The following is a 26924-nucleotide window of genomic DNA, read 5'->3' as shown; positions in this document are numbered from 1 at the left end:
TGGTGTCATCTCAAATCAAACACAGCCGTTGTGCACTTACCGGAAATGACGATCGCCAATTAGCATTAGCTAGCGTTAGCATTCGTGCTATCAAATCATTACAGACTGCTAAATTAACCCAAAAAACATACTGATGGCTTATATCCGACAACAGTATAGTGGTGCTTAGTGCTAAAAAACACATGTATAACTTACATTTGTATAATGTGGCGATGTTCACCGTAGTTACAACGTACCCGGCCGCCATTTCCAGTTTGAAAAGCAATCCCTCCCCTTCCGCTACGTAGCCAAGTGTCCATAGTCCCACACTCAACTTTTTGACCGTTTTGAGTGCACCATGCGGGTTCTCACAGTGCATACTTCTCATTGTGAACACATTTATGCACTCAAAATGTTAAGTGTAAGTACAGAAGTGAAGCGATTTGAGACGCAGCACAGGAGACAAAGGGGAAGTAACCTCAATGACTTCCTGCTTTCAAACTCTCCCTGACATCGCCAGTGATGTAATAGGTTAGACAAGCATGGGGGATATGTTGAATTGAATCAAATGTGTGGTTTAGTATCTTATGTGATTCTTACTTATTGTGGCTTGTGATGAGGATTACGCTGTGCTATGCTAATGTGTTTTGTGACATTGTCATACACCAGTTGGTATAAAGTAAAGGACACACCTGTGAGAAATACAGTACAGTTCTGCTGAAATGGACTGGAAGGCCTGTTTAAGGGGACGTTGTTGTTGATGTTGGTTTAAGGAGAGTAGAAATGAGAGGATGTCTGTGTAGCTGTGAGTTAAACCAGTTCAGATAAGTTTGATTTGCTTGTATTAATTTCTTTTTTTTGTTTGTTGTTTGTTACACTGGACAGGCTTCCTCAAAAACAACAAGAAGAGTATAAAACATGAGTGTATGTAAAGTGCAGTGTGCATGTGTCCTACCTATAATAAATGAATAAATATCTATATGTATATATATATTATATGTGTATGTACATATAAGTGTGCTTGTGTGTGTGTCAGGCAGGCTGACAGCCAGACAGGATGAAGGTGGAAGAAATGTAAAGTAACCAATAAGTTCAAGAAGTAAATGTAGAAGAGAAACTAGCAGAAACTGAAAATACCTGAAAAAGTACCAGAACTTCTGAGCCAGGTTCTCACAGCTCCTCTGCTCTGTTCTTACGGTAATAAATGTTTTTATAAATGTCTCCTGTTGCCTTCAGGTGGATCGAGTGGACCGGACACCTCCCAGTCTGACCACCAGGCGGAGTCCCAGCACGGTGGTGGATCTGGGCGGTGGGCGCTTCGGCATCTTCATCACCTCCAAACACCTGCAGGCCTCCGACCCCGACAGCCCCACAGAGGAGCTGGAGTTCTCCATCGGCAGACCTCCACACTTCGGCTACCTGGAGAACGCTCTCACAGGTCGACTGTCTGTCTGTTAGTCGTTGTGTTGCAGTGTTAGGAGGTCAAAGTTGTCTTTAGTTGGATTGAGACTCTGTCCTCTCGTCCCCCGCCAGGCGCCTACATCAAAGGTCGTTTCACACAGCGGGACTTGGATCAGCGAGCTGTGGTGTTCGTCCTCCCGGTCGACATGGAGGTGACGGCAGACAGCTTCCAGTTCCGCCTCACTGACCCGGCAGGAAACACCATGCTGCCCGAAATGTAGGTTTATCTAACCAAAGGATCAGGGATGGTTGGGGATCATTATGGATTTTAAAGAGGACATACTGACCATTAGAAGATCCCTTCATAATGACCTTACAGTGGAAGTGATGGGGGACAAAATCCACAGTCCTCCTTCTGTGCAAAAAAATGTATTCAAAAGTTTATCTGAAGCTAATATGAAGCTTCAGCGTTCAAATGAGTCAAATCAAGTAGATATCTTTCAACATTACAGTCTTTTTAGTGCCAAAGTTCCTCTTTTTGTTACTATACTTCCACCTGCAGCTCAACAGGGAAACACTGTCCGAGGAAACACAAAGAGGGTATCTGATGCTAAAAAGACTGTAAATGTGTCAGATATCCACTTGATATGACTAACTCAGACTGCTGAAGCTGAATAGAAGCTTCACACCTGCATTACAGGTAAAAACTGTCTTACAGTAGTCCTCTGCCTTTTGGGCTCGGTCCCTAAAAATTCAGCAGTGACATCTCTGACTCTGGATAATACAGTAAGAACTACGTTATTGAATAGAGTCAGTGTGTGAGTGTGTTGTGTTCAGTATATGAAGGATTCAGCCGAGTGTCTCCTGCAGACTGGAGTTGTCCTGGTCTCGGGTGGAGTTGTCGGCGACCTGCTACAGAACCTGTGAGACGGCAGGAACGCTGCAGATCCAGATCCAACGCAGCGGGAAGAGCATCGACCCGGCTTACGTTGCCATCCAGGTCTGACTGTGACACCAAGAATTTAGTTTTAAAAAGTTCTGCCAATAAAGAAAATGCTCTTTATTAAGCTGTTTTATTATCGTGCTTCTGCAGGTGGAGGAAGGATCGGCTAAACCCGGCAGAGATTTCACTCACAGCACCGCCAGTCTGATCCAGTTTGATCCAGGTCTGAGTCTACTGGACTCTATTCTGTTCTACTCTGCTTTATTTAACATAGACAGTGTCAGGTGACTCTGTTGGATCAGTTCAACATGGACATGAAACTCTCCTGAGCTGAAAATAATCAGCTTCATTAAAACAAAAGTCAACTACAACTCCCAGAAAGCATTGCTGTTAGAAACAACCAATCAGAGAGCTTCAGATGGCAGGATTAGCATATTATTCTATTATTTAGCAGCTGTCTTTCAGTGTTTGAATGTGATGCAGCTCTGATGTTTTGTTCCAGGAGTCAGTGTGAAAACCTGGAACGTTTACCTGATAGACGACGGTCTGGAGGAAAACCACGAGATCTTCACCGTCACCCTGAAAAACCCGAAGAACGCCGTCCTGGGACAGAGAAGCTCCGCTACCGTTGAGATCATCGACCCCAGAGGAGGTGAGAAATGATCGATGATAACTTTATAAATGATAACGATCAACAACCAGGTGTGTTTACATGGAGAAAGAATTGATTTACTCAGTATGCAGAGGAAATATCTTCAGATCAACGATGATGACGTCACTCATGTTTGGATCTGCTTTGTTTCACTAAAAACAATAATGTTCATAGAAACAGTTCCTGCAACATAAATTATATTTATTTAAAACAATAAACAAAGAAGATGTTAAAGAATAAAAAGATATTTCCTCTGGTGGAAGAAACATCAGAGTGTCAACATGTATTTATGAAGAATGAATTAAGACAATGTGCCGTTAAATAAGATCTGCTGCTGCTACTGGTTGAAGAGACGACAGCTTTGTGTATTCTTCCTGCAGAGAGGAACTCTACCTGTGACGAAATATTAGTTAAATATTCTGATGTCACTGCTGGGAGAGAAAACAGAGCTGCAGATTTTAAACCTGTTTATCTGAAACGTCTGAGCTGATCAATCAGGTGCAGCAGATATTTGTATGAATTTCCATTTCCTCCGCCCATATTTTTCATCTCTAAACAGGAACGCCTTAAAATACATATTGTATGGTAAATGGGCTGTACTTGTATAGTACTAGTAGGACTTCTAGTCTTCCAAACACTCAAAGTGCTTTTACACTACGAGTCACATTCACCCATTTGCACACATTCATACGCTGAATGCATGCAAGGTCCCAACCCGCCCATCAGTCTGGGGTTAATTATCTTGCCCAAGGACACTTCAACATGTGGCCGATCATCCGATTAGTGGGCGACCCGCCGCCCCAAACACGCTATTCAGCAGTTTTCTTCCATTTAACCGTCATGTGGCGCTTTAGTAGTTAAGTAGAAATGTAATTTGACTGTGTAGTGATTAAAAAAGGGCCACAAATCCTCAGTAAATATCCCCCAAAGTTTTCATTCCAGCATGAACATATTTTGGAATTTTCCGTTTTTTTTTTTTTGAAAATGTGAAAAAATATGTGGTTCATTTGAACGTTGATCTGCAGCTTGTGCTGTTTTTCAAATAAATGAGTAATGTGCGTTAATAACCCAGAGAGCATAAACCTTCAAGTCATGTTTCCTTCCCTTATAAATCTGACTTCTCTTCAGATTCTTGTAAAGTGTTAAATTATCATGAAATCAGTGCAGAGTAATAAAGCTCAGACGGCTTTCCATCAGTTTAAATTCTTTATAATAAATTAGCTCCACTTCTTCTGTCTTTGTTTCTTTGTCTGACTTAAACACAAGCATCAGTCTCACAAACAGCTAAAGACTTTTTTGCACTTTTTGTCATTCTTATCGTCTTATTAGTTGGCAAAATGTTGATCTCAGGTATATTGTTTGTCATGTTTGTTTATTCATATTTTTGTTTGTTTAACAGGGACCATACAGATAAACAACACAACAGATTTCTACAGGGCATCTAGCTGAAGCTAATTTGCAGCCTCTGTTCTTTGTGAGGCTTTAAAACTATGTTCAAACAGCATGTGAGCACAGATTTAACAAGTATTCAGTGTTCACATCTTTGTTGATGTTTAAGCTTCAAGTTCTGATTGTGTTTTAAATTCTGGTGTTAAGGTGTTTCATATTTGTGAGCCAGAAGTTATTTAGATCAGGGTTGTGGATGTAGGAGGGCGCTGAGGTGTTATATGTGTTCAGGTTAGGATGGTGTGATTTTTGTGGAATTGCTCTTTATAAATTTAGCTCTCTCTGTTGTCCATCAGGAAGATGCGACCCAGACGACCTGAGGGTGGAGGAGGACGAGAAGCGACCTCTTCCTCCTCCACCTCCTCCTCCTCCTCCTCCTCCTCCTCCTCACCTCCCTGAGCCTCCCCAGCCGGAGGAGGAGGACCCCGTCACCGACATCGAGGCGGAGCTGCTGTGGGAGAACCAGCCTCACCCTCCCCGAGGCGACGTCCCGAACCGCCGGCCCTACCTGGACTACGGAGAGGGGGAACCGCAGGACCAGGCGGCCCCCAGCTACAGCCACATCCACTACCACAGCAGGCAGCTGCCAGGGAGAGGTACTGGGAGCACTGGGAGCGCTGGGAGCACCGGACACAGGGTCAGACCCACAGGACCGAAAGTAAGTGTTTCTTCCAGTTTTAGAAATCAATTTCACTGTTGTGTGAATATTAGGAGGAATTCAAACTTTATGTTCAAACTAATAAATCCTCCTTCTAACAAAAAGCCTTTAAAAGCTTTTCTGTCTGTAATAAATATAATTAGTTTTTCTAATTTTATTTAACCAACAATCCCCCTGCTTGTCTTTTTTCTTCTGTCTATATCTCCGTTTAAATGATGAACATGGAATATTTGATTTTGCCAGTTTTTTACACCTCAGACAAGAGATAAATGTTATATTTTGAGGGCGTTTGTGGCGTTTCCATTCAGGTTTTTTTTTTAAATGCATGAAAACAGGAGGATTGAAAAGCATTTATGAGAGAATCAGAGTTATTATCACAGTTTTGTCAACATGATCCAGTTAAACCTGAGATATATTTATCCATTTAAACTGAACACGACGTCACAGTACATACAGTAGTAGTAAGCGGATGAACCTGTCTGGACAATAGTTAAAACCTTTTTCCAGCTGGAAGAAGCTTCTTCTTTGTCATTATGTGTTGCATCGTGTCCTCACTCACTGGCTTAACAGTTTAGTCTGCATGTTGAATTGTCTAAATATCCTTCAATGTGTTATTGTAAATTCACTATATGCACAAAACAGTTAGTATTGACAGTGGTGGAAGAAATATTCAGATCATTTACTTAAATAAAAATACTGATAGCACTGTATAAGTTCTTATTATGCAGAAATGCACATCTCAGTGTAATGATAATTACTTTATTGGATTATTAGTATTGATGCATTAATGTGTACATCACTGATGTTGCAGCTGGTGAAGATGCTGCTGGGTGACTAATCAAAATAGTCTGTGCATCATAATTTATTTGTTGATTATATTTTCTATTATTAATCTGAATCTGCAAAGCAATTAGTTGAGTATGAAGTATTTGCCACTGAAATGTAGTAGAGCGGAAGTATAAGTACAAGTACCTTCGGTGCAGTACTTGAGTAAATGTTCTTAGTTACTTTCCACCATCAGTATATTACTGTATGTACAAAGTGTGTATTTGTCCTGTAACCTTGTGTTGGTGTTCAGGTCCATCTGTCAGGAGAGAGGAGGCCTGAGGAGAAGGTCTGGACGGTAAGACTCACTGTGACACACACACACACACACACACACACGCTCCGTGCTGATGCCTGGTTCTCCTCCATCAGTTCCACAGTCTGACTCCTCTCCGGCTGGAGGAGCTGAAGCCGGGCGACATCGGGTGGAGCTGGTCGCCTCACAGTCCCCTCCTCCAGGAGCTCCGAGTCGGAGACGCTCCTCAGATGGATCATCCAGCACCCAGACAGCAGCCGGAGCTCCGCCAGCGCAAGGTGCAAACACACACACACACACACACATGTCTTCAGTTTGTTTTAGTTTGAAGTCTGAACTACATCTACAGTGATCAATCAACACCCCTTGTTTCACCACAAGTTTATAAAGTTTTGTTCATGAGCTGCTGTACGTCCTACTGACATCAAGTTCACAATCTTTAAACAGTCAGGTGCTTCATCGCTGTCACTCCGTGTTATAGATTTCAGGTTAACTGTGTCTTTGTCTGTTCAGACGGGGAAGTCAGTCAGCAGCTCTTGTCCTGACGGTTGGACTCACTACAGGAGACGCTGTTACATCCTCAGCTCTTCTGTGGCAAGCTGGGCCAGCGCCGAGCAAACCTGCTCCCTGCTGTAAATAACAAACACACACACAAACATATACAGTAAATAACACACACACACACACACACACACACACACACACACAAACATATACAGTAAATAACACACACACACACACATATACAGTAAATAACACACACACAAACATATACAGTAAATAACACACACACACACAAACATATACAGTAAATAACACACACACACACACACACACACACACACACACACACACACACACACAAACATACAGTAAATAACACACACACACACACACACACACATATACAGTAAATAACACACACACACAAACATATACAGTAAATAACACACACACACACATATACAGTAAATAACACACACACACACACACACACACAAACATATACAGTAAATAACACACACACACACACACAAACATACAGTAAATAACACACACACACACACACACACAAACATACAGTAAATAACACACACACACACATATATACAGTAAATAACACACACACACACACACACACACACACACACAAACATACAGTAAATAACACACACACACACACACAAACATACAGTAAATAACACACACACACACACACACACAAACATATACAGTAAATAACACACACACACACACACACACACACACACAAACATACAGTAAATAACACACACACACACAAACATATACAGTAAATAACACACACATACACACACAAACATATACAGTAAATAACACACACACACACACAAATATATACAGTAAATAACACACACAAACACAAACATATACAGTAAATAACACACACACAAACATATACAGTAAATAACACACACACACACACACACAAACATATAGAGTAAATAACACACACACACACACACAAACATATACAGTAAATAACACACACACACACACACACAAACATATACAGTAAATAACACACACACACACACACACAAACATATACAGTAAATAACACACACACACAAATATATACATTAACAGTCAAAAGTTTGGGCACACCTACTTGTTCAAGAGGTTTTTCTTTATTTTTTTACTATTTTCTACATTGTAGAACAACACTGAAAACATTAAAACTAGGAAATAACACTTATGGAATAATGTAGTGAACAAAAAAGTGTTAAACAAACCAAAATATGTTTCATATTTTAGATTCCTCAAAGTAGTTACTGTTTGCCTTGATGGCAGCTTTTACACACTGTTTGCAACATCTGAACCAGCTTCATGAGGTCGTTAACAGGTGTGCCTCGTCAAAAGTTAATTGATGGAATTTCTTCCCTTCTTAATGCATTTGGGACCATCAGTTGTGTTATTATCATTTTTTATTTTTATTTTATTTGATAGGGACGATGCAATTTAACATAGTTCTGATACAGAGCATGAAACTGATGTACTGCACAGAGAGTTTATAGCTATTGCTAATTTTCAACTCTTGTCCCTAGTTGGGCTTTACATACATATACAGTGTAATTAAAATATACGGCTTTCATCATCATAAAAGCCACAGTGCACTACAGATATGGAAGTACATACTGAAAATACATTGATTGTGATGTACAGTTTGAAAGGAAAGGAAAGAAAATAGAAAAATTAACAATACAATTAGCTAAAAATGGGTACAGCTCTGGTTTGCTTTTAGCCAGCGCTTAACCTTTGTTGTAAAAGTTTTTATATCTGGAATTAATTTGATTTTAGTTGGTAATGAGTTCCAGAGTTGACAGCCCTGTATGGAGAAGGCTGATTGTCCAAATTTAGATCTACGATATGGTATTTTACAGTTGCCATTCACCATGCTGCTAGTTACTCTGGTAGTAAAGAATCTAATATAGTAAAATTTATAAAATCGTTACATATCGGGATATTACACTGAAAATCTCCAGGAAATTAGTATAAAATCGAGGGACCTGTAAATAAATGAATGGTTGGTTGAACAGTAAATTGAATGTATTTGGGTTTTGGACAAAACAAGCAATTTGAAAACAACTTTAGGAATTTGTGATCGGAATTTTTCATTGTTTTGTAACTTTTTATATATCAAACAATTAATTGAAAATTTATAAAATTTCTATGTAATTTGCAGGCAGGAAATGGTCAGTTTTCAGGACATTTTGGTGCAAATTTGGATTGTTATTTCCTTTTATTTGATAGGGACGATGCAATTTAACATAGTTCCAATACAGAGCATGAAACTGCACAGAGAGTTTATAGCTATTGCTAATTTTCAACTCTTGTCCCTAGTTGGGCTTTACATACACAGTGTAATTAAAATATACGGCTTTCAACATCATAAAAGCCACAGTGCATTACAGATATGGAAGTACAATAAAAAACATACTGAAAATACATTGATTGTGATGTATAGTTTGAAAGAAAAGGAAAGAAAATAGAAAAATTAACAATACAATTAGCTAAAAATGGGTACAACTCTGGTTTGCTTTTCGCCAGCACTTTCTTTCCAGAAATTCTTCATTTTTAAAAAGTTATGTTATGTAATTTGGCATGAAAGGAGAAATGCACTAATTATAGAGTGTTTAAGACAGAATCTAACATGGTGAAATTTGCAAAACTGTTACGTATCGGGATATTACACTGAAAATCTCCAGGAAATTAGTATAAAATAGAGGGACCTGTAAATAAATGAATGGTTGGTTGGACAGTAAATTGAATATATTTGGGTTTTGGACACCTTTAGGAATTTGTGATCTGGTAACTTTTTATATATCAAACAATTAATTGAGAAAATAGTCAGCAGATGAATCAATAGTGAAAATAATCATTATAGTTGCAGCTCTGGTCAGTCGTCTCATATCACAGTAACAGTCCTCCAGGTGTTTGGACGCAGCCTCCACCCGTGCTTCACTTTCTTAGTGTCTGATTGTGGATGGTAATGCTTGAGTCCCTACTGTCATACAATATTGAGAAATGAGAGAAAATCATAGCGTGCATAAATAACTTGAGCTGCCTGAGTTGGTATGTAGTGCCTGATTAGTTTGAAACAATTAAGGTTACTGTTTTTGAAATCTTCTTTACATGTTTATCAAATTTGAGTCGCGAATCTAAGATTATTCCTAAAAACTTGAAATCATTGACCTCCTCTATTTCTTCATTCCGTATCTTGATTTCAAAATTTTCAAGTGCCGAGGTAGTTTTTGTTTACAGCAAATAGCCCCGGTCCACTACTGTAGAAATCCATATTATGGCAAGAACCACTCAACTAAACACAGAGAAACCACAGTCCATCATTACTTTAAGACATGAAGGTCAGTCAGTCCCGAACATTTTGACGACTTTGAAAGTTTCTTCAAGTGAATCAAAAACCATCAGATGTTATGATGAAACTGTCTCTAATGAGGACCGACCCAGGAAAAGAAGACCAACAGTTACCAGCCTCAGAAATTACCAGTTTATTGGAGGAGACTGCTTGTGTCAGGCTTTCATGGTCGAATTGTTGCAAAGAAACCACGACTGAGGGAGACCCAATAAGAAGAAGAGAATTGTTGAATGGACGTTAGACCAGTGGAAATCTGTACGTTGGTCTGATGAGTCCAGATGTGAGATGTGTTCCAACTGCTGTGTCTTTGTGAGATGCAGAGAAGGTGAACGGATGGTATCTGCATGTGTGGATACGACTGTGAAGCGTGGAGGAGGAGATGTGATGGTGTCGGGGGAGGGGTTTACCTTCATGGCTACCACAACACGCCATCCTATCTGGTTTGTGCTTAGTGGGACCATCATTTGCTTTTTTTTACCAGGACAATGAGCCAAAACACACCTCCAGGCTCTGTGAGGCCTCCACAATCACCTGTTGTGTTATTTCATAGTTTTGATGTCTTCAGTATTGTTCTACTATGTAGAAAATGTATTAATTATTGGTGGAGATAATGTTTGAAATTATCTTCATCAGATCTTTTGGATTACAAGGATTTTATCACAACCATGACTGAATAATAACTTGAACAGTGGCCTATAATGCTTGTTGTTAAAATAATGATAAATTTAATTTCTATAGCACAAAATGCAACACAAAGTGCTCAACATAAAACCAAAGAATTATACCATTCAAACATTATATATCATTGTTACATAACTAACCCTAAACCTGGCTTAGTGTATCAAGTTTAGTACGTTTACTGTAGTTGTCTCTGTATGCGTGTAACATTTGTTTTTCTTACACTCTGTCAGCTTTAACAGCAGTCTGACCAGCGTGCGGTCCAGAAGAGACATGACCTGGCTGTGGAAGTTTGCAGGCAGGAAGCCATTTTGGATTGGTGAGCGTTCATCACAACATGGTGAACACCTGAGAGAAAAGTTTCCTGATTTTGAAATGCTGTCTGTTAGGACCGGGAGTCGATCCTGAACACTGATCAGTAAGTGTTGGTGTCTAATTCTTCGTCATGTTTCCAGGTCTGTCTGGAGGTCCGGGCCGCTGGATGTGGGCTGACGGTCGGTCGGTGTCCTTCTCCAGACTGAGGGAGGCTCCGCCGGGCCGCAGTGAGTCCGACGTCGGCTCGGACTGTGTGCTGGTTGAAAACCCCACGAGCTGGATCTCCACAAGCTGCTCCGCCGAAACCCAACACACATTCATCTGTTCATCGCCGGCTCACACTCACTGAGAGATATTTACTGCTATCAGCCCCGTCATAACAACCTGTGTGAACGCTGTGTTTAAGTCATATTTAATGCAATGATGCTGCTCTGTACATTAGTTTTCATATTTTTGTCATAATAAAGATTGCTGCACATATCAAAATATGAGTCTGTAAATGTGGATGAAGATCTGCAGGTTAACTTTATATATGAGGTTTAAATTCAGCTTTCTGCATAAAACTGATATAAATCTGTTTTTTCTCAACTACACACATTTTTGTCTTGAGAAATATGTTTGTGCTAATGCTACACTCTAGGTTACTTCAGATAGTTGATAAGCTACTGAAGGGCTCTGTAGAATTTACATGTAGACATTACATGTATGTCATACCACACTAATATAGTAAGTGGACTATTCTTGCCATAAAAACACCGTAGTCATGTGGTGATGTGCTTGACTAAAAGAGAGATATTCCAGGTTCTTGGTTTACCATAGCCTGTTAGTGCTTGCTCTATACTTGGTCAAATACCTAACATTAATATTTTCATCATGTGTGAATAAAATTTGATGTAATAGAAAACAGCAAGTTTATAAGTTGAAAAACATTTTCTTTACATGTTAGGCAAGAGACACAGAATAACAATAATAATAATAACAATAACAACAATAATAATAATAATAATAACAACAACAGCAATGGCAGTAGCAACAGCCAGGGAAGGATGCCAACAGGATTGTGAAGGACCGCGAAGGCTTGGCCTTCAAACCAGGGTTTCCTGCAAGATGAGAAAGCACAAAAAACTCTGGGAAAGAAGCAAAGTTAGTGACATGCATTGATGTTACATGAATGCATACAGATGGAGAGGAGGTGGAAGAGAGAGGAGCTCAGTGCATCATGGGAAGTCCCCCAGCAGTCTAGGCCTATAGCAGCATAACTAAGGGCTGATCCAAGGCGAGCCTGGTCGGCTCTAACTATAAGCTTTATCAAAAAGGAAAGTTTTAAGCCTACTCTTAAACATAGAGAGGGTGTCTGCACCCCGGACTGAATCCGGTAGATGGTTCCATAGAAGAGGAGCCTGGTAGCTGAAGGCTCTGCCTCCCATTCTACTTTTAAAGACTGTAGAAACCACCAGTAAGCCTGCATTCTGGGAGCGCAGTGTTCTAGTGGGATAATACTGTACTATGAGCTCTTCAAGATATGATGGTGCCTGACCATTAAGGGCTTTGTAAGTTAGGAGAAGGATTTTAAATTCTATTCTAGATTTTACAGGAAGCCAATGTAGTGAAGCTAAAATGGGAGAAATGTGATCTCTTTTTCTAGTTTTTGTTAGTACACGTGCAGCTGCATTCTGGACCAGCTGGAGAGTCTTTAGAGACTTGTTAGGGCAGCCTGATAATAAGGAATTGCAATAATCCAGCCTAGAAGTAACAAATGCGTGAACTAGTTTTTCTGCATCTTTTAGGGACAGGATGTGCCTGATTTTTGCGATATTACGTAAGTGAAAAAAGGCAGTCCTTGAGATTTGATTTATGTGGGAGTTAAAGGACATATCCTGATCAAAGATAACTCCCAGATTCCTTACGGTGGTGCTGGAGGCCAGGGTAATGCCATCCAGAGTAGCTATATCATTAGATAATGTGTTTCTAAGGTGTTTAGGGCCAAGCACAATAACCTCAGTTTTATCTGAATTTAGTAGTAGAAAATTGCAGGTCATCCAGGTCTTTATGTCCTTAAGGCATGTTTGGAGTTTGCTTAACTGATTGGGTTCATCAGGCTTCATTGATAAATATAATTGGGTATCATCTGCATAACAATGAAAATATCCTGTACTTTGACATACAATAAAGTCATCTCCTGATGAAGAATAATAAATTCTAATTAAGGACCTACACCTAAATATTGTACACATTATGCACACATGCTACACCAATCTTGCATTTATACATAAATGATACATGATGTTCAAATCACTCCAAGTCTCTTGGTTTTAAAGATAAAACTGTCAAAAAGGTGCTGGGTTAGTGAATGGCATCTTTTTAACCAAAAGTTCCAGGTACTTTGGAACCACAAGAACTAATGTCAGGAACTAAACTTGGAACTAAAAGTCCCTGTTGTACAATCCTGTTTGTGTTTCCTCTGCATCTGAAGAACCAGGTAGATCATGCAAATTAGACCGATGAGGAATTAAAAAATGACTGCAGCGCTTGAAATACAGTATTGAAAGCAAACTGGCACCAAATCAATTGCCTTTAGTAGAAATATATGTATATAATAATAATAATAATAATAATAATAATATAAACTATCTCCCTATAAACCCAATAGGAAATTACTGTTATGGTACCTGAAGATTTCCTAGTGTTTCCCTGTTTTTTTCCCCCTTCCCTGTGTTTCCAGTGCTCCCCTGTCTGTCTTTCTCTGTTTATGTTGTGTGTGTGTGTTGGCCTGGGTGTGGCTCTCTGGGCTCCCAGCTCCACACTCCTGGTTGCAATCAGCTCATCACCTCTCCCAGTCTGCTCACCTGCCTCTCATCATTTCATCAGCTTTCAGTATATCTACCCTGGCTCTTCATCCACTAATCGCCAGATTGTTGTTTCTGCCCAAGTGGTAGCTTACACCTCAGGCTTCTCACTTATATTTAGTGATTTCTCAAAGTTTGGACTGTTACTAACTGCTTTTTCTCTATCCAATGCCCCTGGACCATTACTCGCCTGCCTGCCAGCTCTCCAGCCCACTACCACCTACTCCCTCCTGCCTGCCCTTGCCATTCTCCCTCAGACCTCTAGTCTGTGTCTGCATTTGGGTCCACACTGCAAACCACAACAATTACATAAGTGGGCTTTGAGCAAGACAACATTGGTTGGCTTTTGATGCTACAGACAATTAAAACCTTGAATTCTGCTGCTACAACTGAAAAGGGAAAACAGATAAAATGTTGAATGAAAGACCTCATAAATAAAAACAGACAATTAAAACAATTTCTTTATTTTTCTTTTGGAAAGTGTTGATTTTAAGACTTGATGAATACCAGAAGAACACAAGTTGACACACCAGTTGTTGTAAAGTGTCACAGATTCGTATACTGCAAATGTCTACCCAAGTAACAATAATTAAATACTACCCACAACAATGAATACAATGCACAAGATATGATTTCATTATATTTTTCTAATATCAAGATTCAATAACTTTATTGTCCCCAGAGGGCAATTGTTTGTGCAGTTGTAGAACAACACAAGAAATACCACACAAAACATCTAACATAGAATGCATAAAAATGATTAAAAAAAAACAAACATGTATATAAGTCAAACAGTTCTAATACAAGAAATTCATGTTAAGGTATTGAGATGACTTTTTCCTGACTAAATTTACCAGAGTGACAGCAGAGTGTAAAAAAGAGTGTTTACATCTGTTGTTACTGGCTAGTGGCCGCCTGACAAAAGGGGCCAGAAGGCACAGCATGGGGCTCTGGATGCACAGTCTCTGCCAGACCTCTTTTATGGAGGTCAGGCAGATTGCTTGAGTTCCAGTGATTTTACTGCTCACTTTGACTACCCTGTTTAATTGTTTGTTTGTTTTTTTGTTTAACATTAAGAGAGCAAACACATCACTTTATCTTGTAAATGAGCATTAGTTTATTTTCATGGTTAACTATTATGATATTTGCACTCAGTAAATGAATGCATGAATAGGATATTGTTTGATGAATGTGCCACATCTGCAACAGACAACAACAGAAACCCCCTCAGAAAGAATTAAAGGATTGCACAAAAGCTTAAAATAATGAAAAAAAGCTTAAATAAAAATAATATAAAAACATTTATACATATACAGCTAAAGCTACAGGATTTATATTTATCCCTGTAATCTGTTTAACATCAATCAGAATTTCAATTATGAGTTTGAAATTCTCTCAAAGTGAACCACTGGCTGACAAATATATTTTTTACACTCTTCAGTTCATCTATCAATGCTCTTGTTGCAATGTACAATTAACTTCCCTAGTTTTCATGCTGAATATCATATGCAAGGGGTCCATCAATAGCAAAACCAAGGTAGAAAGAAACCTTTTCTGTGCTGAAACCAGTTCTTATTCCACCAATATGAGCTGGACGCACAGGGATTTTCAGTTTTCCATAATTTGCAAACAACTCTCCTTGCTCAATGGTTCCACTGACTCGCTGAAGGCAGTTGATAATTGCTATTTCTTTAAATATGTCTCCATTCCACCAAAGTTGTGCCAAGGCATCACGAGGCATCTTATGCAGGAAACTCTTACTCAGTTTAGGTTTAGAGATAAGCCTCTTGAGTCCCTCTTCTTTGCCCAAGTAGAGGTGCGCAACAGTGTTCCTCTTTCGAAACGGCTTTGACAGATGTTTACGGGATGAGTTTCGAATTGCAGTCACATATGTCCCGATTTCTGTGTTTTCCTGAGTTGGATTTGGCCAGAGTAACAGCAGAGCCAGGTAGTATGGGTCTGGGAAGGGATACCAAAGTCCTACATCTTGCAGAGTTTTCAAAAGGAGATCAGAGAGGTGGCTGTAACTCTTTACATGTTTAGATTTTGGTTTCAAATGGTAAAGAACAATGTTTGACAAAATGTAATTAATTGTTTCCTTTGTCTTTTGTTTTTTGTTGGCAAGTTGTTGTTGTTGCAAGAATGCATAGCATTCTGTGACTCTCTCAATCTCTTCAGCAGATTTGTCCAAATGCTGAAGGATCCCTGCGAATGTATCTGCTTGATTCCTCTCAAGACACGATCTTCGTTCTTCAATTTCAATTTTCAAATTGAGATTGGGATTGTTTTGTCGTTCTGCTTTGATTCCCTCTGGTGCGGTGCAAAAAAGATTTACATACTTTTTAAAATGACTACAGACGGTCCAATGGTTCTTTGAATCAAATTCTGAATTTCTCCCTTTTGTATATGTGAAGTAACAGTCAAGAAGTTCAAACGTTTCTTTTACTTCAGTTTTCAAATTGAGGAGGAATGGCTCATGTTCTTTGACGATCTCCATGTATCTGTTGTTGATCTCATTGTCATCCTTATAGACGCTGGTGATTGGGATTGCTTTCTGCAGAAAACTCTGTAAGTACTTCTTCTTCATTGGATCACTTTCCTCAAAGAATGGTAATCTTCCCAAAATCTCAAAGATCAGGAAAGCAATTTCCAGCACACCCACATAGCCATAAACATTATATGACTTTCTGGGATAGTCATCTGACTCATCATCAGCGGCTTCCTCCTCAGGTTCATCCTCTCTGCTTGCCAGCTCTTGAGCCCTTTTAAATGCTGTGATAGCATTATCTGCTATTTTAACGTTTGTGTTTAAATCTTCTGGGTTATGTGTTGTCTCCTGCTTTTCTCTGTGGATGTTGGATTTTAAATTGTTTTTGTACACCTGTCCAATTGTGTCAAATGTGTATGAGTTTTGCTTGATGTTCTTGGCCTTTTCTGCCCACTTCAGAGCCTCTGGGAAGTCACGCTCATTGATGTACAGATATCTTGCCAGTGCCTGGGGAATAGATGCACTTGTTTCAAACCTGGATGATGCTTTCACAAATATTTCTTGGACAGTTTGCCTGCCTTGCTGGTTGTGGATTTTCTCTATGAGGGGAGAAAATGGTTCTCTCTCATCTCCATCTTTCTTGCGCTGCCTTTCAATCAACATTCGTTGAATTGACTGAATGAATCTGTGTTTGACAACTCCAACACTGAAGAACAGATCACAGTGAAGAATCTCCATAGCAATACCACTTACTTTTATATAGCAGCTTCTCTCCAACTCTTCCAGACAGGCAGATGCTATGGTGTGATGAAGAATTCGGATGCCTTTGTATCCGCCCCACTCTTCGTCTGTGTCTATGATGAGGAAGTTTGAATATGGCTTCATTCTGTCCAGTACACTGTCCTCCCTCCAACGTATCATTTTCAACCCAAGAAAATCCTCACAGAGAGAGAGAGAGATTTCAGATTCTGCCACATAGGTGTTCAGTAATGCTAGAAAAGCAAACAGTTGGGCCTCCTTTGTGCTGAAATTAAAGCTCTCCAGTGTGTTACGAGCAAGATCGTCGACATAATCCGTGTCAAAATTGCTCTTCATGATCATGAAACTGTAAAAGTTTTCAGGCCTTTCATGAGTTTCTTCGAGCTCTTTAAGTTTCTTTTCAAACTCCTTCTGTTCTTCTGATGTCAATGAAGCAGTAATGTACTGACATTGTGTTGAATCGTTCTGTTTGTATTGCTCCTTTGGGCTATGTGAACGGACACAGTTAAGGATGATGACTTTGCAGTTTTGCATGTCATCCATATTCATGTTGGAGAAATCCTCTACAGCTTTACGGATGCAGATTACAAGATCATAAGGATTCTTGGTTTCTTGTGAGTCATCAACTAACAGCAAAACTGGAGAAGGTTTCTCACTTTCAAGCTTCATGAGTTCTATAACTTGAATAGCGACTTCATCTTTTGGCAGTGTGTTGTCTTTCAGCACAGCACATCTGAACTCTTGACGGAGATCCCACATGACATGCATCGCTAAAGTGGTCCCACCACAGCCTGGATGGTGGAAAAGGTTTAGCAGAACACATGCATTCTTTGAATCTCTCCACTGAGACCTTATCATCCTCTTCACATTTTCATACTTGTCTCTTTTGATGAATGGCTTTTCTGTGTCTTTGTCACAGAAGTAAAAGTTCCACCATTTGACTTTACCTCCTCTGTAAAATTCTTTCTCAACTTTGATTCTGAAGTCATGGAACTCTTGACTGTTTTCATCATAGATGTTTTCACACTGATTGATACACAAAATGTCCAAAGCTGTCATCAGATCTTCATCTTTCTGTTTCAGAACAACAGCACTGGAGTCGGAAGAGGGAAGCAGCCTTTCAGATGACTGACTCAAAGGCCCGAGTGCCATTACAGTCCCGTTGACCTCGCTTAGGGTCAGCTCATATATGGATAGCGGGTCAATGTCACAGTCACACTTGTCTTGTATCAGCTCCCTCCATTTCTCATAGGTGCTCTGAGAATCACATATAGTGATGATGTTTTTCTCCTCAGTGTGTTTCAAGAAGGACTTGTAGGTGTCATAGATTGGGTCTTTCTCAGAGTCCACAGGTGAAAGTAGGAGGAAGATGATGAGACTTCTTCCATGAAGGAGAACTTCAGGGTTGCAAATGAATGAAACCAACTGCTCTACATCTCTGCAAGATTTCCTTAGCCAGTTCTTATAATCTAACTCTCTGTTAGAGTCGCTGTCAAGGTCATGTCTGCCATTGCAGAAGACCCAACTGGTCTGTTTGTAGAGGTTAAGATTCTTTATTACTGATTCAGTCTGCCCTTGATATTGTGATGGGGTGTGCTGATTGGCCACTCTCAACTCTCTGTATGAGTGACACAGTCCACCTTTAGCAGCAGACTCAGGGTCAAAGTCTAACACACAGAACAATTTCAACTTACTCAGAAACTGGAGGTACTGCACTTGTTCTGGACTGCTTTTGTTCGCAACAACAACAAATCTGTCATAACTGTCCAGTGAGTTTCCACCACAAGTCAACAAATTCTTAAGTTTGTCACCCTGGTTAGCTTCTTTCTTCGAAACTTCTTTTGAAAGACACTGCTGCCTTAGTTGACCTGTATGAACAGTAAAATAAGTACATTATTAAGTAGATAAACACACACAACATCTCTCAAATGAACTTTACAGGTTAAGACTGTTGTTCTATATTTTTCTTATTGTCAGAAAATCCCAAGAAAAAAAATAAGGATGTGTTAGACCATCTCTCAATACTTTCTGACTTCAACATCCTGCCTTAGGCATCCTGCCTTCCTACTGAAGACATCAATCTTTAATGGCTTACAAATGTATAGATACATTTTTAAAACAGGGTTCAGTAATTTCAGTGGTGGATGAATCCACATTTGGTGCTTTAGTGAGTATTTCTGGTAGCAGGACGGTGTATGTGGGATTGAGTCAAAAGTCAAAATAAACTACAGTGTGTGTGTTCATGGTCATGAAGGAACATGTCAACCAGTGCAGAGGTGTGGCTCGATGGTGTGTTTTTAATAGTTTATAATATGTATCAGGCTTTGCATACAAAGGCAGTTCTTGTTAGAAGGATCGGTACATTGTTTCAGTGGGTTTGGTCTTTTAATAGGATTTGATGACAGTGAGAAAAATATGGAATATCGCCAGTCATACCAGGTGAAGTTAAGTCATTTGAACACTCAAAACTAAAGGTTTTCTTCAGCATTAATAACGATGACAGTTTAACCTCAAATTAAGTTTGCTTTAATGAAATGTGTGAGTATGTACAGATGGGTGACAAATTAAAGGAAAAACCGGAACAGGCCTGAATGCTTGACCCCTACAGTGAGGGGATCTGGTGGCTCTATTATGCTGTGGGGGGCATGATGCTGGCATGGTTTGGGTCCACTTGTCCCCTTGGATGGAATGCAAATCAATACAAGGTTGTTCTGAGTGATCACCTTTATCTTATGATGAAACATCTCTATCCTGATGGGAGTGGTCTCTTCTAGGATGACAATGCCCCAATTCACAGGAAACGAGGGATCACTGAATGGCTTGATGAGTATATGAAAATAATGTGAATCATATGCTATGGCCTTCACAGTCACCAGATCTCAACCCAATTGAACACCTATGGGAGATTTTGGACTGGCATGTAAGACAGCGCACTCCACCACCATCATCAAAACACCAAATGAGGGAATATCTTTTTGAAAAAATTTACAGAGACCCAACAATTCCCCCATGAGCAAGCACTTGGCGACAGCGGTAAGGAAAAACTCCCCTTTAACGGGTAGAAACCTCAAGCAGAACCCAGCTCTTGGTGGGCGGCCATCTGCTTTGACCGGTTGGGTTGAGAGAGAGAGAGAGAGATAGAGAGAGAGAGAGGGAAAGGGGGAGAGGGGACAGAAGAACAACAATCATAACAATAACAATAAGTATAAGTATCAATAGCCAGGGAAGGATGCCATCAGGACTGTGAAGGACCACGAAGGCTCGGCCCAGAACCCAGGGTTTCCTGTGAGATGAGAAAGCAAAAAAAACTCCGGGGAGGAAGCAAAGTTATTGACATGCATTGATGTTACATGAATGCATACAGATGGAAAGGAGGAGGAGGAGAGAGGAGCTCAGTGCATCATGGGAAGTCCCCCAGCAGTCTAGGCCTATAGCAGCATAACTAAGGGCTGATCCAAGGCGAGCCTGGTCAGCCTTAACTATAAGCTTTATTAAAAAGGAAAGTTTTAAGCCTACTCTTAAACATAGAGAGGGTGTCTGCACCCCAGACCGAATCTGGTAGATGGTTCCATAGAAGAGGAGCCTGATAGCTGAAGGCTCTGCCTCCCATTCTACTTTTAAAGACTGTAGGAACCACCAGTAAGCCTGTATTCTGGGAGCGCAGTGTTCTAGTGGGATAATACGGTATTATGAGCTCTTCAAGATATGATGGTGCCTGACCATTAAGGGCTTTGTAAGTTAGGAGAAGGATTTTAATTTCTATTCTAGATTTTACAGGAAGCCAATGTAGCAAAGCTAAAATGGGAGAAATGTGATCTCTTTTTCTAGTTTTAGTCAGTACACGTGCAGCTGCATTCTGGACCAGCTTGAGAGTCTTTAGAGACTTGTTAGGGTAGCCTGATAATAAGGAATTGCAATATTCCAGCCTAGAAGTAACAAATGCGTGAACTAGTTTTTCTGCATCTTTTAGGGACAGGATGTGCCTGATTTTTGTGATATTACGTAAGTGAAAAAAGGCAGTCCTTGAGATTTGATTTATGAGGGCGTTAAAGGACATATCCTGATCAAAGATAACTCCCAGATTCCTTACGGTGGTGTTGGAGGCCAGGATAATGCCATCCAGAGTAGCTATATCATTAGATAATGTGTTTCTAAGGTGTTTAGGGCCAAGCACAATAACCTCAGTTTTAGCTGAATTTAGTAATAGAAAATTGCAGGTCATCCAGGTCTTTATGTCCTTAAGGCATGCTTGGAGTTTGTTTCACTGATTGGTTTGATCTCGCTTTATTGATAAATATAATTGGGTGTCATCTGCATAACAATGAAAATTTATGTTTCCTAATAATATTACCTAAAGGAAGCATATACAAGGTGAATAGAATTTGTCCAAGTACAGAACCTTGTGGAACTCCGTGTCTAACCCTTGCCTTCACAGAGGATTCATCATTAACATGTACAAACTGAAATCGGTCTGATAAATAGGACTTAAACCAGCTTAATGCAGTTCCTTTAATGCCAATTAAATGTTCCAGTCTCTGCAAAAGGATTAGATGGTCAATTGTGTCGAATGCAGCACTAAGATCTAACAGGACAAGTATAGAGACAAATCCTTTGTCCAATGCAGTAAGGAGGTCATTTGTGACTTTCACCAGTGCTGTCTCTGTGCTATGATGCCTCTAAATCCTGACTGAAAATCCTCAAATAAACTATTGTTATGTAGAAAGTCACATAACTGATTAGAGACTGCTTTCTCAAGGATCTTAGAGAGAAATGGAAGGTTAGATATAGGTCTATAATTGGCTAAAACACCTGAATCAAGAGTAGGCTTCTTAAGAAGAGGTTTAATTACAGCTACTTTAAAGGACTGTGGTACATAGCCTGTTACTAAAGACAGATTGATCATATCTAGTAAAGAAGTGCTAACTAAGGGTAAGGCTTCCTTAAGCAACCTAGTTGGGATGGGGTCTAAGAGACAGGTTGATGGTTTAGCTGAACAAATCATTGAAGGTTAGTTCAGACAAGTCTACTGGAGAAAAACAGTCCAAATATATGTCAGGATTTACAGCTGTTTCTAAGGTGCCTGTGTTTGGGGAGAGAACGGTGCCTGTTGAGTGCAGGAGGTGGTTAATTTTGTCTCTAATAGTTAGAATTTTATCATTAAAGAAGCTCATAAAGTCATTACTACTGAGAGCTATAGGAATACATGGATCAGTAGAGTTATGACTCTTTGTCAGCCAAAGTGCTGAAAAGGAACCTAGGGCTGTTTTTATTCTCTTCTATTAATGCTGAGTAATAGGTGGCTCTGGCATTACAGAGGGCCTTCCTATATGTTTTAAGACTATCTTGCCAGACTAAGCGAGATTCTTCCACTTTGGCGGATCACCAAATCCTTTCCAATTTTTGCAATGTTTGCTTTAATTTGCGGGTTTGGGAGTTATACCAAGGAGCTAACCTCTTATGTTTTCTTATCTTCTTTTTTAAGGGGGCGATGGAGTTGAGTGTTTTTCTTAATGAGCCTGCAGCACTATCAACAAGATTATCAATTTGGGAGGAACTAAAGTTAACATAAGAGTCCTCTGTAGTATTGAGACATGGCACTGAATTCAGTACTGATGGAATTGCTTCCTTAAATTTATCTACAACACTATCAGATAGACATCTAGTGAGGACATTTTTGTCTAATGGTGTGTAATCCAGTAATAGGAATTCAAAAGTTATTAAAAAATGATCTGATAGAATAGGATTTTGTGGAAAAATTATTAAATGTTCAATTGCAATCCCATAAGTCAGAACAAGGTCTAGGGTGTGGTTAAGACAGTGAGTGGGATTATTTACACACTGAGAGAAGCCAATTGAGTCTAATAATAAGATAAATGTAGTACTGAGACTGTCATTATCGACGTCCACATGAATATTAAAATCACCTACTATAATTACTTTATCTGTACTAAGGACTAAATACGACAAAAACTCTGAGAATTCAGATAGGAATTCAGAGTACAGGCCAGGAGGACAGTACACTATAACAAATAGAACTGGCTGTAAAGTTTTCCAGGTTGGCTGAGAGAGACTAAGAACAAGGCTTTCGAATGAGTTATAATTAAATTTAGGTCTAGGGTTGATGATTAGGCTTGAGTTGAAAATGGCTGCAACTCCTCCTCGGCCAGTGTCTCGAGGAATATGAGTATTAATATGACTGGGGGGAGTGGATTCATTTAGGCTGACATATTCTTCATGACACAGCCAGGTTTCAGTAAGACAAAATAAATCAATATGATGATCTGAAATTAAATCGTTTACTAAAACAGCTTTAGATGATAGAGATCTAATGTTCAAGAGTCCACATTTAATTATCTTATTTTGTTGTACTATTGCAGTAGTGGTTTTAATTTTTACTAGATTTTTATGAATGACTCTTCTTTTGTTTACTTTGGATTTAATTGATTTAAGTGGTCGGGGGACAGACGCAGTCTCTATGTGGTTTTGGGGGACAGACACAGTCTCTATGTAGTTTTGGGTGGGTAACTGCTCTGATGGAAGTGCAGAGAAGCGTGTAGGACTGCAGCTCTGCTTCCTGGTCTCAACTCTGGGTTGTCATGGTTTTGGTCTACTTATAAACTCAGCCATATTTCTAGATATGAGAGCAGCTCCATCCAAAGTGGGATGTATGCCGTCTCTCCTAATCAGACCAGGTCTTCCCTAGAAAGTCTGCCAATTATCTATGAAGCCCACATCGTTTGCTGGACACCACCTTGACAGCCAGCGGTTGAATTGTGTATATACAATTGTGTGTATACATGTCATCACTGGTCAGATTAGGCAGCGGTCCAGAGAAAATTACGGAGTCCGAAATTGTTTTTGCAAATGTACACACCAACTCAACATTAATTTTGGTGATCTCCGATTGGCGTAATCGGGAGTCGTTGCCGCCGACATGGATGACAATCGTACCGTATTTACGTTTATTCTTAGCCAGCAGTTTTAAATTCGAGTCAATGTCGCCCGCTCTGGCCCCAGGATTACATTTAACTATGGCTGCTGGTGTCGCTAACTTCACGTTTCTGACTATGGAGCTGCCAATAATTAGAGTTTGTTTCTCAGCGGGTCTGTCACTGAGTGGGGAGAACCTGTTAGAATCATGAACTGGTTGGTGGTGAACCGTGGGCTTCTGCTTAGGGCTTTGCTTCCTTCAGACAGTCAACTAGCCACCCTGGCTTCCCGGCTGCTCGGGAGCTACCGGAGGAGTGGGAGCTACGCTAGGTAAGCCTGCACCGGCTACTGGGGGCTGGCTAACTACATTAGCTGCTGATTGTTTTTCCATGGTGCGGAGCCGCGCTTCCAATTCACTAAGCCTTGTCTCCAGTACTGCAAATAAACTACACTTATTACACCTACCACTATCACTAAAGGAGGCAGAGGAATAACTAAACATTTGACACACCGAGCAAGAGAGAGCAGGAGAACCAGAGGGAGAGAGAGAAGCCATCGCTAACTGCTTAGTTTAAGTTAGCTGCTAATGCTAGCTGCAGAGCTAAAGTAACTAACAACTTGTGCGATTGGCGAGAAAAGTCGCTAAGAGAAAAGCACTCACAGTGCTTGTGTAGAACTAGCGAAAGTTTAAATATACAGCAGGTATTAATCACAGTAATGTGATATATATAGGAAAATCAACTGAGTTGAGAGCAGCAACAACGCTATCAGTAGACACAGTCGGCAACCGGAAATGATACAATACGCTTACCGTAGCACATCAGCACATCAATGTGATGATGTTTCATCATAAGATAAAGGTGATCACTCAGAACAACTTTGTATTGATTTGCAGTGACCCTTCCATCTAAGGGGACAAGTGGACCCAAACCATGCCAGCAAAATGCCCCCCACAGCATAACAGAGCCACCAGATCCTCACTGTAGGAGTCAAACATTCAGACCTGTACCAGTTTTTCTTTTAATTTGTCACCTGTCTGTATGTGTCAACATGAAAGGATAGATAACGTCACAAACTAATGCAGATTATAAACTACAACTAAAGAGCATTTAGGCCAAGTTATACACGTAATTATTTGAATACATTTTTACATTTGTTGTCTTACCCATGTTCTTTTCCAAATGACAAACAAGATCACACTGATGGATGTCTTTTAGAATGTCTAGTGTGACCTGTAAGGCCTCATTGCCTCCATAGTGTTCAGTCATTAACTTAGCAGTGTCCATGGTGTCCTTGCCCTCCAGTTTGCCCCGAGGAATAGGTTTATGCTTAGATTTGCTGTATTCTTGTAAGTGGAAATGAAACCTTTTCAGATCATCTTTTAAAAGGTTGTCCAGGGTTTTCTGGATTTCCACAGTGATCTTGGGTATGTCAGGTAGGGTTCTGGTCTGCAGAAAGAAAGGGATGTAAATTATTTAGTCTCAACATTACAAAGAAATAACTGTCTATATTAAGTAAAAATCTTAATCGTTTGCTATGCCTTCATGTGCTCTAAACAACTACAAGTTTTTTGTCTTTGTGATTTTTCTGTATTGACTATAAAACAACAGAAATTTTACCACAACAGTTTCTGTCCTCTTGGCCCCCAAGTTCTGTGCCTTTGGTTGCTGAATTTTCTCCTTTCCTGAAGGTCTCTCAAATGGCAGATGGACTTTTTCAGACTTTTTTCCCACCATTTCATCTGTTTTTGATTCAGTGTTGTCATATGACTCAGCTTGCTGGGTTGCTATTGCTTGAGCCAGACTTGGTTTAGGTTGAATGGGTTTTGGAGTTGCTTTTTGTTCTGTGCTGGTGTGAGGGATCGGTTGCAGTGTCGGCTCTGGTTTCGTGTTCAACTGACGTAGTTCTGCCAGAATCTTTACAGCAGGACCACTTTTCACATCCAGATCCAGAAAATCCTGCTTCTTAAAGCAAACAAGACAATCTCCAGAAACATCTTCCTCCTGGAGCCGTTCTGCATATTTGCTATATGTCTTCACATGCTGCTGTAACCACTGGTTCACCTGCTCCTTTGTCCAGTTTTCCACATATGGTGGGAACTGTGACTCATGTTTTGATCCTTCCTTTAACCTTTCTAGATAAGATGTGATTTTGACTGCAGGACCGTGTTTTATTCCCAAGTCTAATATGTCTGTCTTTTCAAAGACAACTAAAATATCTCCAGAGACTTCTTCTTCAATGAACCTGTCTGCACAAAGCTCATGAACTTTGACCTGTGTCATCAGCCACAGGTGGACATCTTCCTTCGTCCATTTTTCAATTTCAGGTGGCGGCTTCGTTTTTGAGCGTTTCATATTGGATCAACTAAAAATGAAACAGATGAGTCATAGATCAAAATAGTGAAAAGAACAGTACGACAACATATTGCCTTAAGACTGAAGATGTCAAAGAAAAAAAAGTGTCAGAAATATCAGTGACCCAGATGGTTATTGGCTTTTCAGGAGAGTTAAAATATTCATTTACAGTATAATTGGTACCTGAAGATTGTAAATCAGTTAATTAATAATTCAAACAAATGTAGTTCAGATTCAGTGGCAAGTTACAGTGCAGCCGCTGATATAATTTTCATCCGACAAGGAAAGTTGTGGTAGAGGTTGTTAGTTTTCAGTTAGATGTGTTTTCATATTTAGCCATCTTGGTGTTGATGCGGTCTCAGAGATGCGACTGGTGTAAGAGTTTCAAAGAGGTTCAAGTCACACTGTGATGATGTGCATTTGGCAAATAATAAGATACTTATAATTTTGACTAAAGGCAAGTCCACATAGAAAGCAT

The 26924-nt window shown here is 39.9% G+C and overlaps 2 protein-coding genes across 4 annotated transcripts in view; one reads left to right on the top strand and one right to left on the bottom strand.

Moving 5' to 3' along the window:
• Nucleotides 1-11555, top strand: part of frem1b (Fras1 related extracellular matrix 1b) — a 63429-nt gene extending 51874 nt beyond the window's left edge. For 2 of the 3 annotated variants that reach the window (XM_042416069.1, XM_042416068.1), the window contains 11 exons: nt 1216-1417; nt 1513-1657; nt 2251-2380; nt 2474-2546; nt 2826-2975; nt 4718-5079; nt 6158-6202; nt 6277-6438; nt 6674-6792; nt 10988-11094; nt 11210-11555. In XM_042416069.1, coding sequence (XP_042272003.1) covers nt 1216-1417; nt 1513-1657; nt 2251-2380; nt 2474-2546; nt 2826-2975; nt 4718-5079; nt 6158-6202; nt 6277-6438; nt 6674-6792; nt 10988-11094; nt 11210-11418 — 1704 coding nt within the window. In that variant the 3' untranslated portion in view covers nt 11419-11555. The remainder of the gene's footprint in view (nt 1-1215; nt 1418-1512; nt 1658-2250; nt 2381-2473; nt 2547-2825; nt 2976-4717; nt 5080-6157; nt 6203-6276; nt 6439-6673; nt 6793-10987; nt 11095-11209) is intronic. The other variant, XM_042416070.1, reaches the window with a different exon arrangement.
• Nucleotides 11556-14451: 2896 nt separating this feature from the next.
• LOC121899931 (sterile alpha motif domain-containing protein 9-like) lies at nt 14452-26587 on the bottom strand. Its single transcript, XM_042415712.1, has 3 exons — nt 25715-26587; nt 25258-25540; nt 14452-19030 (listed from the first exon to the last, which is right to left on the bottom strand). The coding sequence occupies exons 1-3, from the start codon at nt 26444-26446 to the stop codon at nt 15399-15401; spliced, it is 4647 nt and encodes a 1548-aa protein (XP_042271646.1). The 5' UTR covers nt 26447-26587; the 3' UTR covers nt 14452-15398.
• Nucleotides 26588-26924: the final 337 nt, after the last annotated feature.

The sequence above is a fragment of the Thunnus maccoyii genome, chromosome 7 (genome assembly GCF_910596095.1).
Source record: "Thunnus maccoyii chromosome 7, fThuMac1.1, whole genome shotgun sequence".
Taxonomy (NCBI): domain Eukaryota; kingdom Metazoa; phylum Chordata; class Actinopteri; order Scombriformes; family Scombridae; genus Thunnus; species Thunnus maccoyii.
The sequence above is the reverse complement of the archived record's forward strand: the minus strand, read 5'-3'. Positions and strand labels throughout refer to the sequence as shown.